This window comes from Phalangium opilio, unplaced genomic scaffold (genome assembly GCF_054372755.1).
Source record: "Phalangium opilio isolate 3A_F unplaced genomic scaffold, DU_Popi_V2 ptg000002l_1, whole genome shotgun sequence".
NCBI lineage: Eukaryota > Metazoa > Arthropoda > Arachnida > Opiliones > Phalangiidae > Phalangium > Phalangium opilio.
This window is the reverse complement of record NW_028324144.1, coordinates 8,205,668-8,225,887: the sequence shown is the minus strand read 5'-3', so window position 1 is coordinate 8,225,887 and position 20,220 is coordinate 8,205,668. Positions and strand designations below refer to the sequence as shown.

The 20,220-nt window shown below is 35.5% G+C and overlaps 2 protein-coding genes across 6 annotated transcripts in view; one reads left to right on the top strand and one right to left on the bottom strand.

Moving 5' to 3' along the window:
• Window positions 1-576: 576 nt before the first annotated feature.
• Ype (yippee zinc finger protein) lies at window positions 577-8,682 on the top strand. Of its 5 annotated transcripts, none has more exons than XR_016372193.1 (4): window positions 579-1,163; window positions 3,024-3,211; window positions 6,193-7,563; window positions 7,872-8,682. XR_016372193.1 is itself a non-coding variant. In XM_089850612.1 (3 exons), the coding sequence occupies exons 1-3, from the start codon at window positions 1,003-1,005 to the stop codon at window positions 5,906-5,908; spliced, it is 357 nt and encodes a 118-aa protein (XP_089706738.1). In that variant the 5' UTR covers window positions 577-1,002; the 3' UTR covers window positions 5,909-8,682. The 5 variants fall into 5 exon arrangements, 2 of the variants coding, with proteins under 2 accessions (XP_089706738.1, XP_089706736.1); XR_016372192.1 differs by having other exon boundaries at window positions 7,769-8,682; XR_016372190.1 differs by having other exon boundaries at window positions 7,736-8,682.
• Window positions 8,683-12,127: 3,445 nt separating this feature from the next.
• Window positions 12,128-20,220, bottom strand: part of GEFmeso (Guanine nucleotide exchange factor in mesoderm) — a 139,661-nt gene continuing 131,568 nt past the window's right edge. Inside the window, exons 7-14 of the mRNA XM_089860605.1 lie at window positions 20,031-20,192; window positions 19,803-19,958; window positions 17,264-17,359; window positions 17,050-17,179; window positions 16,775-16,921; window positions 16,662-16,672; window positions 16,434-16,571; window positions 12,128-15,004 (exon numbers count right to left, since the gene is read on the bottom strand). Of these exons, the coding sequence (XP_089716731.1) occupies window positions 12,317-15,004; window positions 16,434-16,571; window positions 16,662-16,672; window positions 16,775-16,921; window positions 17,050-17,179; window positions 17,264-17,359; window positions 19,803-19,958; window positions 20,031-20,192 (3,528 nt within the window). The 3' untranslated portion in view covers window positions 12,128-12,316. The remainder of the gene's footprint in view (window positions 15,005-16,433; window positions 16,572-16,661; window positions 16,673-16,774; window positions 16,922-17,049; window positions 17,180-17,263; window positions 17,360-19,802; window positions 19,959-20,030; window positions 20,193-20,220) is intronic.

Here is a 20,220-nt window from a genome sequence, read left to right as displayed (position 1 = left end):
AGCTGGGCATTTTGCAGAAAATGTCTGGCTATAACACCGCTTGAAGACAAAGCGTGATCTAGTGGGCTGTAGTAGCGCGGGATCCTGTGGGCTATGGTGAACAGAGCCGGAAATAAGAAAAATTTCTTATGGGACACGTGTCCAGTGAACCCATTTTTACTGAAAAAAATTATAGGACATTATCCACTGGGGTGTGTAAAAATAGTGTCGAATCTTCATAGTCAAGCTATCAAAACTTCGGAAAAATTTATTGGTCAACTGTCCAGTGACCCCCTTAGTTTATGGCAGTCTGGGAAATAGCACACTTCCTCTGGTCCAAAACCAGTTTATTAATTGCTTCGACCCGTTTTTGAATTCAAAAAGTGGGGGTTACTGGTCCTCGGGACCAGTTTATTAATTGTAAATCTATAGGAGAACAAAGGCTGGGAGCAGTCCTGAGACCAGTTTATTATTTAATACACTAGGGGGGTCACTGGTCCCAAGGACTAGTCTAAAAAATATCCTTATTTCCCAGACTCGTTTATGGGACATTTTAAAATTTTATTGGACAATATCCTGTGCTTATTTCCGGCTCTGAATTGGTGGAATGAAAAGAAGAAATTTTAGGAAAACATTGACATTCATTGGTCACTGCGACTTTCGAGTGTACTGTCGAGTTTTGCCACGATAGAACTAAGGTTTCGGTTTCATCATCATTGTTGCTATGCGGTTTTCCTTAATTAAAAAACTTTAAAAATTTTGTCTTGAACTTGTATTAATATTTAATGCTTTAGAGTTCTTTCAAGAATACGGGCCTAATTATATATGTTTCGCAGAATTCCGAAGCAGTTCCAAGAAGTTCAGGAAGCCTAACTTTAGTGAAGAGGCTAGGCCTCATTTCGCGATCTGTTTGTTTTGGTTTTTTGCATCGCAATTGCATTGCCAATCTTGCAGCTAAAGTTTCGAGTATTTGAGTCGACTATAGAGACGTTATTATAGAGAATATTCTGGAACAATAACGCAATGGGGAGAATATTTTTGGATCACATTGGTGGATGCCGATTATTCTCGTGCGCAAACTGCGATACGATTCTGACAAATCGTAATGAACTAATTAGCACAAGATTTACGGGAGCCACTGGTAGAGCCTTTCTTTTTAGCAAAGTCGTCAATTTAAACTATAGGTGATTTGGTTTAAATAATAATTATTTAAATGACACAATTTGAGTGTAAAATCATGATATTTTTGCTCAGTATGTTGCTTTGAACGAAGTCAATATTTGTGTTCAATACCCTCAAATTTGGGCAAAAATCGGTTTTTTTTTCTCAATTAGAGCTGTTAATTTTTTAAGCCTAAATTGACCCTTAATCAACTGACCCCCAAAATAAAAATATAGGGTAATGGCAGCCCTCTGCCTTTGACTGTATTAAGCTCTATGGGGAAATAACATGGGGTACCATTAGTCTATATTAGTTACTGATAAGGTTTAACAGATGTCATGTGATCATCTATGCAATTAGGTTAGGTTTAACTGCTTTGGATTTTTTCCCATTGTTTATAATTTCTATTATGTAATATGTTGCTGAACACAAATATTGGGGGACAATTTTGCAATTTTTTAATTGAGTTATCATCAGTGATAACTTTCAATTAAAGGGTTTGTGTTGTGATTTTATGAAAGCGAGAGATAGATAAAAGTAGGCGAGTTGCTATGAAGAGGTAGTAATATTGTCGTGACGTCGCCTCTTATCTAGTACCTCGGTTCTGGCAACCATATTGGAAGTTGTCAGATTTGGCAATAGTGCTATCTCAGTTGTGACGTCAGAGCCTAGGTAAAACGTCACGGGCTTAGCTTAGGCAGTCGGCGGCCATGTTTGGTACCGCTTTGGTTCTATGGGCAAATAGCATGGGTGACGTCACACTAAGGCTTCTGAGATAGCTCTATACAATTTAGACCCCCTATAATATTGACATCACCGTCATGATTTTTCACTTTTGCACTAGCTCGTGCACTTTTGGCATTTCACTAAAACAAAAAGGGGTCAAATTAGAATTTTACTGCTTTTAATTACAAAGTAATATTTTAATTAAGGGTTGAGCCATTCATTTATTTATTATCACTCTTTTGATCATTTTAAATGGTTAAATTATAATTTGACCACCTAGTTTTATTAGCACGATAGGAATTGGATTCAAGATACCACCATCGCTTACCTTTCAAATTCCAATGGCATCAAAAAACGAATCATTTATTTACCTATTGCTTTCTCATGATAAAACCGCAGTTTAACGCTAGTTATCCAGGGTTCATACAAACCTGGAAAAATCAGGGAAATAAATAGTTGACAAAAACCTCAGGGAAATTTCGAATTTTTAGTAAAAGTCAGGGAAATTTCGAATTTTTAGTAAAAGTCAGGGAAATTTCGAATTTTTAGTAAAAGTCAGGGAAATTTCGAATTTTTAGTAAAAGTCAGGGAAATTTGCGTCAAACAGGGGCCGAGTAATTAAGCAAAATGTTCGTGAACACACCCTCCATAGGATTAACATTACACTATACTTTGGAGGCTCATAACTCTGGTTATATTAGAGATAAGGGGATTCCCTTCGAGTATGTTATAGTCTTATTTGCCCCCATCCAACAATACTATAAACTTGGTCTTTCGTCAAACAGGGGCCGAGTAATTAAGCAAAATGTTCGTGAACATACCCTCCATAGGATTAACATTGCACTATACTTTGGAGGCTCATAACTCTGGTTCTACTAGAGATACGGGGATGTCCTTTGATTATGTAATAGTCATATTTGCCCGCCCCCCTCCTTCGTTAACATTTGCTCCATAGGATACTCCATATACTGGAAAAACCTGGAAAATTCAGGGAAGTAAATGGGGATATAAAAACCTGGAATTCTCAGGAAAATTTGTTTTCCAAAAGTAGTATGAACCCCATGACAACTCAATACAAAAAGAATCGACCTCACTGCATTTCGTATGATTTGGAAAATAATAATGTTTTGTTTTGTATTTCCGATAATTTATTATAGCGAAGTTCAAGATCGCGTCATGTTGACGGGACGTCACATGGTTCGCGACGTTTCCTGCAAAAATTGCGACACCAAATTGGGCTGGATTTACGAATTTGCCACCGAAGAGAATCAAAGATACAAGGAAGGGAGAGTCATCCTGGAAAGAGCTTTGGTGACGGAGAGCGATGGAATTGAAGAACGAATGGGTGATGATTGAAACTAAACAAACAAACAAACAAACAAACAAATCACTATTTGATACTAAATATACATTTTATAATTTTTGCTCATAAGGCCTACTATATATATATATATCTTATCTCCCGGTTTTTCACACAATCATCTTTAGTTTTAAAAGGCCTAAACGTTTCATAATCGTAAAAAGAATTTAAGAAAAACAAAATAAATATTTTATATATGACAACACACGAAGTATAATTACAAAAACAGTAGTAAAAGTCATTTTAGATTAGATTGTACAACATTTCAGAGTTGTATCATGAATCTATATAACTATGAATATACAGCTCTATCATATGCCCCTTCTATAATGTCGATTTGGTTTGGGTGTTACCCTCGTAGCTTTGACGGGTTTTGCGTAGCCAATTACAAGACAAGAGGAAGTGACCTTTCGAATTTACACACCCCCGGACTCTCCCTCCCTTCTCCCGCTCCTAACACTAGCAGACACGTGACTGATGTCGTCTTCTTTCGCTAAGCCCCGCCCAAACCTTATCGGGAGCTTAGACAGCGTAACGCAGCTGTATATTCATAGTTATATAGATTCATGGTTGTATTTAATAGGTTTTCTTAAGTACCAAGTCAAACCTCCTTTGAAGTAACGTTATTTATTTTGTTCACTAGTGTTGGTCAGGGCCGGAAATACGGCGGTGGCACAGGGCAAATGACCAGTTTAACTATTGCCTTTACCAATTTATAAATTAAATCGGAGGGGGGGTCAGTGGTCCACGGGACCACTAAGAAAATTCAAGGGTAACCAGGGTCCAGACATCTCAAATATTTTAATTATCCACTTCTAAACTTTAGCAGACGACGCGCCCTGGTCAATGGTCACGGACCACTGGACCAGTTTATTTATTCCAGGCCAAGGGGGTTGCTTGCTGGCCCAATGTCCAGTTTTAATAAAAAAAAATCCTTATTTCCAACCCTGATTTGTTCACCAGTGCTGGCTGGTCAGGGTCGGAAATAAGTGCAGGATACTGGACATTGTCCAATAAAAATGTCCCATAAATTTTTGGAAAAATAAGGGGGATCACTGGACAGTTGACCAGTAAATTTAAACTATGAAGACTATACACAATTTTTTCGCACTCCAATGGACAATGTCCTATAAATTTTACAGTCAAAGGTGGTATCACTGGACACATGTCCTTATTTCTGGCCCTGGTGCTGGTGAACAAATTATGTGACGAAGTTTCCAAATTGAACCATGTTTATTTGCGCCCATTTAGTTTTGTCCTTCCTCATTTTACCATTTGTATGACACAATATTATCCGAAAACGTTTTTCTAAAATAGCATTGAGTTGTAAAGACATTAATGTTCTCCGTGGGGACATGGGTTCTGGCTTCTGGTGCTCTCAAGGACATTGCAACTGTCTTGATTAGTTTTATTACTTATCTGTTGTTCATAGACTGCGTTAATACAATGCAATTTAACAGACAGTATACCCTTGGTAAATTACGCTAGATGGCGCCAGTGAAAGCAGTTCACACCTATCTGTACAACAGGCTTCGAAATAAGGATTTTTTCCAAACTTGTCCTCCAGACTAGGGACCCCAAGTGCCTTGAATAATCAAACTAGTCCCAAGGACAGTATTGAAGTTGGAATTATTAAAGTAGTCCTTGGGACCAGTGAGGCTCGGGGTTAAAATTATAAAACTGGGTTTTTATTTCGCAGCCTGCTGTAGAACATTTATTACCCCTTATGTTTTATTTTCACTAATAAACAAATTTCCAGGGTACAGTTATTCAGCTAAAGCCCCTCCCCCCCTTTTTAAACTTATTTTGGATCGATTTTTCTACGGATTATAAGACCAATTTGCATAGTGAAACATCCAGGAAATTGGCCTACCTCCGAATGATTTTAAAATTCAAATTAGTTAAATTAGATTTCATAGATAATTTGAAATTTGCACCTCCGACCAATCGCGTAATGCCCTGCCTTCTTGTTAACAAAATTCACGTAGCCCGATCAATGCCGAATGAAATTTGGTGCGAGATTTGATAAAAACTGGGCTCGATGTGACGATTGTTGCGGGAAATATCGAGCGTGCCACATAAATTTAGTTTACAAGAAGGCAGGGCGTTATCATTCGGGGTTATTTCCTGGATGTTTCACTATTCAAATTGTTCTTATAATTAGTAGAAGAATTGATGAAAAATTACTTGATTTTCCTTTTCACCCTCCCTTTAATACTGACGAGCGTCATATTTCTTAATATATTTGGAAATTAGTTTAAGCAGGAGTTCATAATAACCCCAACCGAAGAGGGGTTATTATGAACTCCTGGTTTAAGTAATTATCAAGAAGTTATATCAGTATCTCAGAGAGAAGGGATAAGATGCCTTTGTATTCGCGCGCCATAGTCCGAGTCCTCCTTTCAAAATACAAGGGGGGACGTAAAAGGAGGCGCCGGGCTATTTCGCCTCTCCTCAGTCGGAAAATATGACTGTAATTTTCGTCACTCGCGTCGTCGCGCTGACGTGAGTTTTCAAGAACCAATGGTTGTAATTTAGAGGCGGGGATTAACTCCGGACCTACGTTTGGACTGGAGATAAAGCTGGAAATTTGGCGAATTTATGCCTTCTCCCTAGTAAACTAGATATAACTTCTTGTAATTATTTTATGTTTCAAAATATGGTCCATTTGCAGAATTATAAATATTTTCTTGAGAGAAAATATAAATTGGCACAGAGTTGAACACTTACCACTTACCAGTCTGTTCCGTACAAAAACTTTTACTTCAAAGGAGGCCTTAATCACGTCTGATATATTATTATTATTATTATTATAATTTCCCTGCGTTGTAATAAGCAAATGAACAAAAACAAAAACATACACAAAGACATATTGGAGAGAAATACTAGAATATTATTCTCTCTCAAACTTTTCAATATATATATCGTAACGAGAATGTTGAGATACCATTTTCAAACGCCCACAGGATTCGTACCATCGCATTTCAATACGCTATGAAGTTTTCGGAACCGTGGAGATAAAAAACAAATATTAATACCACTATATTTTAAGATCGCAAATAAAAAATTTTGCTAAATTCAAAACCAATGTGACAAAAAAAAAAAAATTACGCAAGAAAAATGCTATAAATGAAGAATTAATGCATATTTCCTTAATTAATTTGTCAGGGATTGAAAGTTTTTAAAATGATAAAATTAAAAAAAAAAGTGCATTAACAATTAATATTGTATAAAATCGAATATTAATTAAATTTTTAACATCTTAATAATTACTTGTGAAATTTATCAAACGTTGAAAAGGTCGGTCACGTGACCAAACATTTTAGCATCTTTTTTTTTTTTTTTTTTTTTTCAATTTAAAATTTGATATTAACGTCAAATTACGTAAAACTAAATAAAAATAAGCAGACGACGTTACAGGTTCAATTAGCTTTATGATTCGTTTTGAACCAATTAGCCTTATTCCTGATAAAGCGCCATCTACCCATAGCGGCGACTTTGAGAACTACTGTAAGCGGCAAGCCAATCAGATGTCGCTAAAATCTGGTGACGTCACTGACTGGCACTCTCGGGTCTTACCAAAAATGACGTCACCAGATTTTAGCGACATCTGATTGGCTTGCCGATTACAGTAGTTCTCAAAGTCACCGCTATGGGTAGATGGCGCTTGTCAGGAATAAGGGTAATTTTTTTAACCAGCATTATTAATTTTGACATTTCGATGATGTAAATGTACGTGTTAAAAAATGTTTTTTTTTTTTTTTTTTCGTTCTGCGAGTAAATAAGGATAAGATATACTTTGAAATTCATAATAATAATAAATTACGGGGGTTTAAAACGTACGTGTTTTTGATAAACTAAAATTTGAATAAAATTAATTGTGTCAACGGAAAATTAAGTCAATCGAAATTGGGGGTACGGCTAAATATTTTAGTTAGTTGTCTTAATTGATTCACCAAATCATCTTTACGTTTTATTTCAAAATTCTGGTGTCTTTATTTCGACTTCGAGTGAATAATAAGGGATGATGAACTTACAGTGAACATCGGATTTCTACGAAGATCGAAAATATCCTTGGAAAATTTCTCCTTTAAATATCTGACATTTTGGATTTAACTTTGACAGTGACGAGATTGACATAAATAGGCTGTAAAAACTAAGAAAGAGTGTAATGACGTAAGACCATGATGAAAAATAACAAAATTTAATATAATGCCTTGAATTTTGTCTATAGGCCTACTTCTTTAATCAAAATAATGATTTAAAACGTTGATTATTTAAGAAATCAAATCAGAGCTAGAAAAAATCTACAACAAACTAGAGTTCTTAGCCCCAAGGCAAGGCTTAAAACTAGAGTTCTTAGCCCCAATTAGCCAAGGCTTAAAATTAGAGTTCTTAGCCCCAAGGCAAGGCTTAAAATTAGAGTTCTTAGCCCCAAGGCAAGGCTTAAAATTAGAGTTCTTAGCCCCAAGGCAAGGCTAAGATAAAACTAGAGTTCTTAGCCCCAAGCCAAGGCTTAAAACTATAGTTCTTAGCCCCAAGCCAAGGCTTAAAACTAGAGTTCTTAGCCCCAAGCCAAGGCTAAGTTAAAACTAGAGTTTTTAGCCCCAAGCCAAGGCTTAAAACTAAAGTTCTTAGCCCCAAGCCAAGGCTTAAAACTAGAGTTCTTAGCCCCAAGCCAAGGCTTAAAACTAGAGTTCTTAGCCCCAAGCCAAGGCTTAAAACTAGAGTTCTTAGCCCCAAGCCAAGGCTTAAAACTAGAGTTCTTAGCCCCAAGCCAAGGCTTAAAACTAGAGTTCTTAGCCCCAAGCCAAGGCTTAATAGTTAAACAACTGAATTTTTTGCATAACCCTGTCCATTTATTTTGGTATTATGTACCTTAACGTAAAAATAGACTAAATTTCAAGGCTTTATATTAAAATTTTGTAACCTTATCACAAAATTTAACAGTTCATTCATTCAGATTGTGTTAAAACTTTCAAATAGTGAAATTATATAAGAAACCCCAACCAACCTATGATGATATACAGGATGCCTTCCAAAAATTATAATTAAGTTCTACAATAATTTTGACGTATATGTAGTGAATATAGTGTTTTTTCACTCGAGTTTAAACGTGTCCAATCAACTTTCAAAGAAGAAAACCCCTATTTCATCATCATCTTAACTAAACCCCAAGGCCCACTTTACTAATGGTGGTCATCTTAAATGTTACTGAGTATGGTTATGGGAATATATAGATTGTTAAGATTATAAGAGTGAAATCCTTTTTAGTCCATGGATTAGAACAGTTACAATCTAGAAAAATAATAATGGAAACATAATAATTAAGAAATAAAAATCCAGTGTAATTCGTATCCAGTAAAACTGTTAAAGAATAAAAAAACGAATTTGAATTTTTGTTCAATTTCAATTTTAATTGTATATTGGAGAGAATTAAATGATAATTTCCTACACATTCTGCATCATTTAGTTTCTTTGTATCAAAATGTAAGGATCGACTCTTTTTGAGTGTTTTCCTTATTTACACTTAGTTATATATTGTTATTTACAAAAAGTAGTAGCTGAAGTACAAAATTTTAATTAGCATTTATTTTTATTTTTATAGCGTACAGCATTTGCCTATGTGCTTTCAAAATTCAAATGCGTTGATTTTTATTAAAAGGCACAAATTGTTCGCGTAATTTTCAATGTTTAATGGTGGAATTCATAAATGTCGGACGCAACGCAATTTAGTACAGGCGAAGGCATAGCGTCGTGCACGAACGTCCTGCCTACTACTGTACTAAATTGCGTTGTGTCCGACGTTTCCGAGCTTCACCTTAAATTATTTAAAGGGAATATAGCCTCTAAGGGGTTCCTTTGACTAAAGTATGCATATCTTCTTGTACCAACTGCGCGTTCTTTCACTATCAAGGGCGATAAGTGAATACCATAGACCACGAACGAACGAACAACAAGGAATTGTTAATTCTCATTTAAAATAATGTCTGGGCCTTTGTAACCTCAAATATTGCTCGAGGTCGTGCCCATGGTATTCACCTACTGTGTGACCGATAAGTGAATACCATAGGCCACAAACGAAGGAACAACAAGGAATTGTTCGTTCATTTAAAATAATAACGACTGGGCCTTTGTAACCTCAAATATTGCTCGAGGAGTCGAGGTCGTGCCTATGGTATTCACCTACTGTGTAACCTATAAGTGAATACCATAGGCCACAATTAAACGAACACTATGGGCCTTTGTAACCTCAAATATTGCTGCTTGCTGGAGGTCGTGCCCATGGTATTCACCTACTGTGTGACTCCGCCTCATCTTACCATTAAACTTTCGTTTGTGAGTTACGAGTAACGAATGAGGATATATTCCCTTTTAACAGTGACTAGTACTTATAAATTGGTTTTTCTTAAATCTGGAGATCACGTACTGTTTCTTTCTAAAATGGATTTTAAAAAATGGGACACTAATCGTGATATGTTTCATATTTGTCGAGCTACTTGTTTATTTTTGGTCTTTTAAAGTCTTGGTATTTAAGTTTAGAAATTGATGGATTTGGTCCCTAGAGGGCGCTTGCTTTTACTTCTTGAAAAGCTTACCGTGCCCGCAAGATTGGTTTGGTTAAACTACGTTAATTAAACCGGGTGAAATTAAAATATTACATTGATAATGTTAGCAGTTTGGCCTAAAAACCTTATAGATTCTTTCAAATTTCTTGGCCCGTAAAAGAGATCGTGCCACTACAGTTGGTATAACAATTAGTGAACGTAACTTCGATACCTCTTGTGGAAGTTGCACTTGGACTTATGACCGCTAATTGACTATTGGCAAAGAACCGGGTTATATAAGCGTGATTAAACCTAAGACCATTAAACACTGTGTTTAATGGTCTTAGATTAAACGACGTTTTGCTGGAACCGGAAGATTAAGTAGCGACGTACGTTTGTATTTTTATAGTTAGAAATTGCATCTGTTGATAGTTGTATTGGCAGTACAATAAGGGTTAAACAGTTCAGTGAGTGGTCAAGTGGTCAAATTTCTTGGCCCATAAAAGAGATCGTGCCACTACGTACGTAGAGTTGGTATAACAATTTGAAACATTACAAGTGAACGTAACTTTGATACCTCTTGTGGAAGTTGCACTTGGACTTATGACCGCTAATTGACTATTAGCAAAGAACCGGGTGATTAAACCTAAGACCATTAAACACTGTGTTTAATGGTCTTAGATTAAGCAATACATTCAATTGTAAAACGTTTTGCTGGAAACCGGAAGAGACAGTAGTTATAGTTAGAAATTGCATCTGTTGATAGTTGTATTGGCAGTACAATAAATGTTAAACAGTTCAGTGAGTGGTCAACTGGTCACTCGGACGTTTTAGTTAAAATTATTGTCAACTTCGCTGAGACAACAACCCGATTGATTCCTCATTCACTGGGTCACTGGTCACGAATACCGGTATTTAATAGCTAGTAGCATGAATTTATTTATTAACATGAATATATATGTGTATCATTAGCCTTTCTATCATGTTATTCGGGGATGGGAGGGACCTTTCTATTACATACGCGTTTAACGTCATCGCGGTAGCCAATCAACATCAAGACACCTGGAAGTTCGAACAGCAGACGACCAGTTTAACAAAATTGTATGAGGGATACAATTTTCGGTTAGGTTCACCAAACTGCGTCAACTGAATATTAAAAATGATCGCCAATACGTGAATAAATATCTCAACATGATGTCCGAAAGTGATAGTGATCTTTTAAAGGAAATTATAATAAGTGCCTGCAATGTTTTTCCTAATCTGAAACTGAAAACTGTTGGTAAAGTGCTAAGCCTTGGCCATTATGAAAATTAATGTAACGGTTGAAAGTAAACTACTAACATTTTAAATCGTGAGAATTGATGATGCTGGTTTTTCCCTGCTGTTGGAGTTAAATTAATGCGGTAGTTGATCAATTTACAAGCATAATTAGCCTTCCGCGTGACAAGAGCTTTAGCTTTAAAAACAAACCGACAGAAATCCTCTGACGTCACTCAAACTAAGCCCCTCCCATCCCTGAATATGTAGTTTAACTAGTCAATGCAGATATATATTCATGTTAATAAATAAATTCATGCTAGTAGTAATTGAGTTACAAACTCTTAGATAGATTTGGACGTATTATACAATTACAAGTATTTTTAAATTTAATCAAAATAATTAAGGCCTCTCAGTATATTATATTTCGCTTCTTAAAAATGGCACATGTTTTTATTTATTTGTTTTATTTATTTATTTAAGTCAAGAATTGAATTAGGCTGTAGCTACGTACGTTATAAAAAAACGTTTAATCGTTGTAGTGTGCATCAATCAAAATACGTCGATCATAATAAATTACTTTAACCTAATAGAAAATACACAATATTACTTTAATTTTAATTTTTCATCCAAAATTTACTAAACACTCTAATATTATATTATATTATTATTATTTTTCCATTCCTTTTAAAAAAGGCAGGATATGATAAAAAATTTATATATATATTCATTTTTGAAAGCGGGTCTCAAAAAGTTAAGTTTCACTACGAGAAAAATGTTTTCTAGAAAACTATAAGTTTTGCTTTGATATGTTAACTTCTTGGTTATTAATTTTCTCTTAACGAGGTTAATTTTTATAAAACGAAACTAATTAGGCCTAATATCTACATAAAATATTTTACCTAAAATTGACTACTTTTGGTAAAAAAAAAAAAAAAAAAGAGGGGGAGGGGCCTAAATAAAACCACCGATAGACGACAAAACTACAAAAGTTTTCTTTCGTGACTAGAGAAAGTAGAAATAAAATTTGAGAGTCAGTTAAAGCAAAATTAAATTACCGAAACAGTTCTTTTCATCAATCAATCATTAACAATACTTGTTTTTTTGGTAAACTTTTAAAAAATAGCCTTTTTGGTTTTGAAAAAGGGCGATGTGTTTGATATTTGGCACACTGTTCTGTTCAGCAAGGCACAGTATTTATTATATAATCACTAAGCGAGCAATAAATATTTTTGGCACAGATGGATATTGAATATGGCTGCAATTGCTGCAATTCGATTTTTTTTTACAAATGCTCCGATTGTAGCTTATGAACTACGTGTTTAACCCAGCCTTTCATTTTTGGAGCTCCGATCTCGGGGTTTTCCGCTAAAGTAGTAGTAGTTGCGGCGGTTTCTTTCCATTTTGAAAGTACAGAATTAGCAAAATCATTCTCATCGTTATTGATCGCCGTTTCCTCGGTTTTCCCTTGGGCCAAACATGATTTTTCCAACTCCTGTCTCCGTTGCCTAATACTTTTGATACCTTCTAAAGTCGATCGTCCATTATTTGGATCACCTTTACGAAATTTCGAGTTTTCTTCCAAGATTTTCAGTCTTTCCATTATGATCGATTCGGTGGTTTTTTCGTTCGTAGTTAAAGAAATTTCGCAATTCATATTTTGTACGTTATCGATAGAGAAATGTTCTTCGTCGGTTTTGTAATTATTTGTCAGCTGCGAAACATTAGCCTTTCCTTTGTTCTCAATCAAATGATTTTTCAATGTGAAATCGCGAGAATGACGGTGATATTGATGGTAAACTTGATTGTTTAATTCCGTCGAACTTAGATCGGCTTCTTCAGGATCGCTATAAATGGCCGAGTCACGGAACATTTCATCAACAAGGGCGTTTTCTATCGCTTCAAAAGTTCTCTCGTAATAGCTATCACCGGAAGCTACACTGGTATCAGAGGGCGAGTCATCCTGGTCTAAATCTACGTTGAATAACGGATTTACCGCAGCCAATACCTCTGGAACGATACTGTTCCGAGAGACGTATGTAGAATCCTTCTTCTTGTCACCGTCACTGGAAGATGTCGTGTTGGACGATTCGGATAAAACGCTATCAGGACGTAGGTCCTCTTTCTTGCGACTAGTTGATGGCGATGGTAAATGCATCAAGGTTTTAGGAACGCAGTACTCGCTTTCCAATGGTCTGGCCATTCTTGCACCGATAACGGAACTGTTAGGAGATGGTCTGTAGGGAGGCATGCCTTTGCGAATTGAAGCCGGAGTATTAGAACCACTTTCAGGTAGCTTTATAGGGTAATTTTCCTTTCTAAGTCTTTGTTTTATCATAGCTGAGTAAGCCTTGGCGATGGAGTTCATAACTTTGTTAGTCAAGGTACTGGGACTGAGTTCTCGATCAAACTGACTGCTGCAACGGCTTGGAGAATGGTCAACGTACAGATTTCGTTTTGAGTTGAAGAAGGATGGCACTTCACTGTCGCCCGACACTGTTGAACAGGATTCCGCGGCGGTTAGATCACCCCCTCCGGAAGTGTTTGGCGAGACCGAAGCCTTTAAAATAGCAAACTTTGACCCAACATTGGAAAGAACGTTTTTAAACGCTGCGTACTTCGACGCTGAATGATGGTATATTTTATGCTCAGGGTGAATAGTGTGGTTGACATTTTCCAAACTAATAGACGGAGAATTTATTTTAGGGAGGTTCTTTTCTATTCCACTTTCAAATTCATCTTGTTGAACTGGAAATCGGTAGGACCTCCTTTTCCGACTGGCATTGTCCATGTATCCCTCAATGTCATCCATAAAATCCACTTGCATAGGTTTATCAGAGGCAATTGTAATTGGTCTTTGCTCCATTTGGTGGTTCATGGGATTTGGACGAATGATGGAACCTTCGGAACGCATCCGAGGCCTACACGACGTTTCTTTCTCTATAGCAGTTTCATCCGAGACTGACGCGATTGTAGAGGATGAATTGCTAGCTATGGAATTTGCCAAAAATTCGTCCGTGAATCCCAATTGAAAACTACGAGGCAGAGAACCGCATTTGTTTTTACCATCCGATAAGTGACCTTCTTGTCTCTTCAGCCAAATTGCCGGAGCAGTAGGACTTAAGACCTCATCAAAACTATCTGCGGGCAAGAATCTACCGCTGCTGCCCTCCGGGTCTGACAACTGACCACTTCTGGACGGACTTTGTTTAAAGGAAAACGAGTGCTGAAGTGAGGCCACTTTGGCGCGAGCTAAACCAGTGAAGGACTGCACCCGTCTAACTGCCGGGTTTCGTCTCCATGAAAAGTTTGTCTTAGGGTTTCGAATGGTAATTTGCTCCAAGTCTGTACTGAAACTGGCACTCTCCAGAAGTACCGGCGGTGGTAGTATAGATGGTGGGATATTGTCGTCGCAGTCTGATTTCTCTTCTTCGTCAGTTTCTAAGTTCTTGAGGTTTACCGTACCAAGTTCAGCCCATAAAGCCGTTAAGTTATCGTAATTGTCAGACTTCTTACTAGTTTTCTTTCTTGGCAATGGCGCTTTCTCGGGCTTGATATCGCGTCGAAATATTTCATCATCATCATCCCCTTGGTCAGCGAAGGCTATGCTACTTCGATCCCCCGCTGCACAAGCGGCTAAGTAGGAATTGTTAGCGGCAGCTTCACGATAAGCGTGGGCTTGCGCAAAGAATAAAGTGACATATTCGTCTTCCACAGAGGCGGAATGATGCAGGCCAGGAATTCCACTCCTCGAAGTTGGAGGTCGATACTGAAGAAGTCGACGGACATTGGCTTGGTCATTTCCGTCTTCATTTTCGGTATCGGTAGTTTCTTCGGGTAAGCTTTTCCAGGCTCGGAATGCTGGATGCATGGCTTTTTTTGGTTTTGTATCTTTATTCGCCTCAGTCTCGTTAGTTCTCGAACTGGAAGTTGGTGAATAAGTTTTGACTGACACCCCATGGTTGTTCTCGACCTAGGATATAGAAAATTAATTACAAACTACTAACGAGAGATCTTTACTATCAACCCAATTTCCCCTTATATTTAAAGTTTTAAACCAATCAGAATGAAGATTTTCAAATCTAAAACGGTTTCTGTTAATTTGATACAAAGTTTCAAAGTTTTAGAGAGCTTTCAGATGGGATAGTAGTACGTCACACTCTCCCAAGTCTTACCGCTGTTCTGGCAGCCATATTGGGGGGTCTCAGCTTCATTCCTGCTTTAAACCCACCAATATGGCAGCGAGACTCAGCTCCTCCTCCAACTGAAAGCTCTCTATATTTGATAGGGTCTTAAGCAAGTAGTCCACTAAACCTTGTGAAACCGTACCGTTAATATAACGTCACGTATCCAAATACGAACAGAACGCCATCTGATAACGTTTCTTAAACGATGCTTTCGGATTTAGGTAATGGGCGCCCTCTTTCGGATGATTTACGAACTTAAAACGGTAACGATACGGTTTCGCAAGGCTAAGTGGACTACTTGCTTTACGCTCATTTTTGATAAATGAAACTCGATATACCACTAAAAAATTACAGCACCAGTAGGCCTATATTTCGGTAATAGAAAGCGCAACCTAAATGCTGAAACGTGACAGCAGTGTTGCAATCGCAAATTGGTTACTGGTTTCCAATAATTAACTATCCTGGACCTGGACATTGGTTTCAGACTAGGAGATTTGATACCATTTACACCAGGAGGCCAGGGTACTTGGAGGACCAAGTGCAGAACCAAGTACCATGGCCTCCTGGTAAACGGTATCAAACCTCTTAGTCTGAAACTAGGAGAATTGATACCATTTACACCAGGAGGCCAGGGTACTTGGAGGACCAAGTGCAGAACCAAGTACCATGGCCTCCTGGTTAACGGTATCAAACCTCTTAGTCTGAAACTAGGAGAATTGATACCATTTACACCAGGAGGCCAGGGTACTTGGAGGACCAAGTGCAGAACCAAGTACCATGGCCTCCTGGTAAACAGTATCAAACCTCCTAGTCTGAAAACTATTTATAGAAACTTTGACAATTAATCTTAAATTAACACAGAGTTTGGTAAGTTAATGACTTTCATTCTTGTTTTATCAAGAAAAATCAATTAAAAATGGTATTCTGGTCATTTCTTTTTCCCTTTAAAAGCATGCAGTGTTCATTTAAAAACACGTAATGTTTACAGCCAACAATACAAAAATAGACAATAGAGGGCTTTCAGTTGGAGGAGGAGCTGAGTCTCTTGACATAATTTACCATGCCATATTGGTACGTTTAAAACAGGAATGAAGCTGAGACCACCCAATATGGCTACCAGAACAGCGGTAAGACTTGGAAGGTTTCCCATCTGAAAGCTCTCTATGGGTCCTTTTGACAAAGGCGATTTCTAATATTTCGTCACCATCTACTTACCGGGCTTGTTAATCGTTTGGATGGACTAGAATTGGTGGTCGTGTCAGCGTGTCTCGATTCTTCGCAACTCAAATTACTATCTTCGTTATCTAGCGGAGCTTGTTCTTGAGTGCTGCAACTACGAGTGCGCCTTGACATCTGATAATGATCATTAAGATTTAAAATTAAATTTCCGAGCTAAGCAAATGACTTAATTAAGTTATAATTTTAGTTAGGACAATTAATTACCTTTTTCGAACCTTCATTTTTTTTTTCATGAAAAAAAAAAATCAAATTTATTTCAAATTTTAACAAAACAAAAATATTATTTTACAAAAAATAAATAAATAAATAAATAAACTAACTCTTTCGTAGCTTAAACGCTCTGTTTAAGCTAATTTCGGATTTTCTACGATCTCTATCGTGTTTTCTCCTTTCTAAATATTCAGGAGCGGAAAGTAATCGACTTCTACTACTACTATTGTTCGTTTTTTCCATACTCAGCATTTCTAAACAAAAAAAAACCACAAAAATATGCAAATGATGAATAAGAAATATATTTTATTCAGTTCAAATTACGAACAGCGTTCCAGATTATTATAATACTTAATAAAAATTAATTAATAAATTAAATTACCCCCAGGTTTATTTTGCCCCAATTCCATAACCAATTGTCTCGCGTGTGACGGAATAACAGCGTTGTAATTCTCTAAGATGACACGTTTCAACTGTAGACACCATTCTCGTTTTTGCTCCAAGTTTCGCGCCTGCAATATTCAAACGAGTAAATATTAGCAACGCGTTATCCCTATGCTTTTTATAATTTAAAACTTTGGAATAACTTGGTTTACCTGAAAGGTGTATTGCAATTTCGGATAATCAAATGGTATGACGTGAAAACACAATGGCTCTCCTTGTATACTTTCAATGAGCATCAGATTGGAACACTACGAGAAAATAACAGAAAATGTAAAATAATTATCACGAGAAAAAGTAGCCAAAAATTTATAGGAATTATAGGATTTTATAGGAGAAAAAACGTGTTCTTATAGGAAAATATAGGGCTAAAAATGCTCATTTATAACACTATTTTGGCTTAAACAGGGCTCCCACCATGTCCCTAAAATACCTAAAACCCCCTACTTTTTTTTGAGGTCCCTAAACCACCATAGAATTGTGATTTGGTCCCTAAATCACCATATTCCTAGTTTAATGTGCCATCAGCTTGTAATATTCAACCCAAAGTCCAATTTACACATTTATATTTCTTATTTAATTGAAAAACGAAAAAAGACTGATTGTTAAGTGTGATAGAATTGTGATAGATGAAACGTAGTAATGTAATAAACAAAAACTAAGTCAGTTTTATGATAAAATATTTTTACAAATATCTGACTGTCATTTTGTGAAAACAGGGATAGATTGGTGAAAATATGAGTTCAAATAAAGATCCCATTTTGGTTCCTATTTGGTCCCTAGTTTAAAAAATTCGGTGCCTATTTCACCCTATTTCTAGCCTAAAAAATCCCCTATTTCCCTACTTTTTTTTAAGATTTTGGTGGGAGCCCTGCTTAAACTATACAGAAATATCTCAAAAAAATGAACAAATTGGATTTTACATCGAAAAGAGGAAATTATAAGATAGGTTAAAAAATATAGGATTACAAAAGACAGGTTCCAAAATATAGGATTATTTAAGACAGGTTCAAAAATAAAGGATATTATAGGACAGGATCAAAAATAAAGGATTATATAGGACAAGTTCAAAAATATAGGATTATATAGTTCAGGTTCAAAACTATAGGATATTATAGTTCATGTTCAAAACTATATAGGAAAAGTTCAAAAATATAGGATTATATAGGAAAAGTTCAAAAATATAGGATTATATAGGAAAAGTTCAAAAATATAGGATTATATAGGAAAAGTTCAAAAATATAGGATTATATAGGAAAAGTTCAAAAATATAGGATTATATAGGAAAAGTTCAAAAATATAGGATTATATAGGAAAAGTTCAAAAATATAGGATTATATAGGAAAAGTTCAAAAATATAGGATTATATAGGAAAAGTTCAAAAATATAGGATTATATAGGAAAAGTTCAAAAATATAGGATTATATAGGACAGGTTGAAAAATATAGGATTATATAGGACAGGTTGAAAAATATAGGATTATATAGGACAGGTTGAAAAATATAGGATTATATAGGACAGGTTGAAAAATATAGGATTATATAGTTCAGGTTCAAAACTATAGGATATTATAGTTCAGGTTCAAAACTATAGGATATTATAGTTCAGGTTCAAAACTATATAGGAAAAGTTCAAAAATATAGGATTATATAGGAAAAGTTCAAAAATATAGGATTATATAGGAAAAGTTCAAAAATATAGGATTATATAGGAAAAGTTCAAAAATATAGGATTATATAGGAAAAGTTCAAAAATATAGGATTATATAGGACAGGTTGAAAAATATAGGATTATATAGGACAGGTTGAAAAATATAGGATTATATAGGACAGGTTGAAAAATATAGGATTATATAGGACAGGTTGAAAAATATAGGATTATATAGTTCAGGTTCAAAACTATAGGATATTATAGTTCAGGTTCAAAACTATAGGATATTATAGTTCAGGTTCAAAACTATATAGGAAAAGTTCAAAAATATAGGATTATATAGGAAAAGTTCAAAAATATAGGATTATATAGGAAAAGTTCAAAAATATAGGATTATATAGGACAGGTTGAAAAATATAGGATTATATAGTTCAGGTTCAAAACTATAGGATATTATAGTTCAGGTTCAAAACTATAGGATATTATAGTTCAGGTTCAAAACTATATAGGAAAAGTTCAAAAATATAGGATTATATAGGAAAAGTTCAAAAATATAGGATTATATAGGAAAAGTTCAAAAATATAGGATTATATAGGAAAAGTTCAAAAATATAGGATTATATAGGACAGGTTGAAAAATATAGGATTATATAGGACAGGTTGAAAAATATAGGATTATATAGGACAGGTTGAAAAATATAGGATTATATAGGACAGGTTGAAAAATATAGGATTATATAGGACAGGTTGAAAAATATAGGATTATATAGGACAGGTTCAAAAATATAGGATTATAGAGGGCAGGTCCAAAAATATAGGATTATACAGGGCAGGTTGAAAAATATAGGATTATATAGGACAGGTTGAAAAATATAGGATTATATAGGACAGGTTGAAAAATATAGGATTATATAGGACAGGTTCAAAAATATAGGATTATATAGGACAGGTTCAAAAATATAGGATTATATAGGACAGGTTCAAAAATATAGGATTATATAGGAATTATAGGACCTCCTGGCGTCCATAAAAGTATTAATTTACCATTATATGCGTCTTATAACTAAGTATCGCTTCTTCCTTCTTCTTGGCAATAACCAGCATTTTGTCAAATAGGAAAATATGACGTAAAGCTTTGGCTCCTAACATTCGAAAAGATCCTTCAGCGACTAATTCACCGTAAGTTGTTAAATCATGACCCTGAAAATATATTTATAAAATTTAATATTAATTTAATTAAATTTAAAAGGTAAAAAGGGGCGGGTATTTTACCTGCCAACCGTATAGCAATGATTGAATTTCTTGAACTCTGACTGCGTGTTCATGTTTTCGTTTCATATCATTTATATGATAAGCGATACCAGTCATAACTGACAGAGCATTTTTAATATCAGGATAATCTCCGCTTTCTTTGTCTGAATGTTTGACAATATTCTAAAGGGCATAAAATAAATTCATTTTA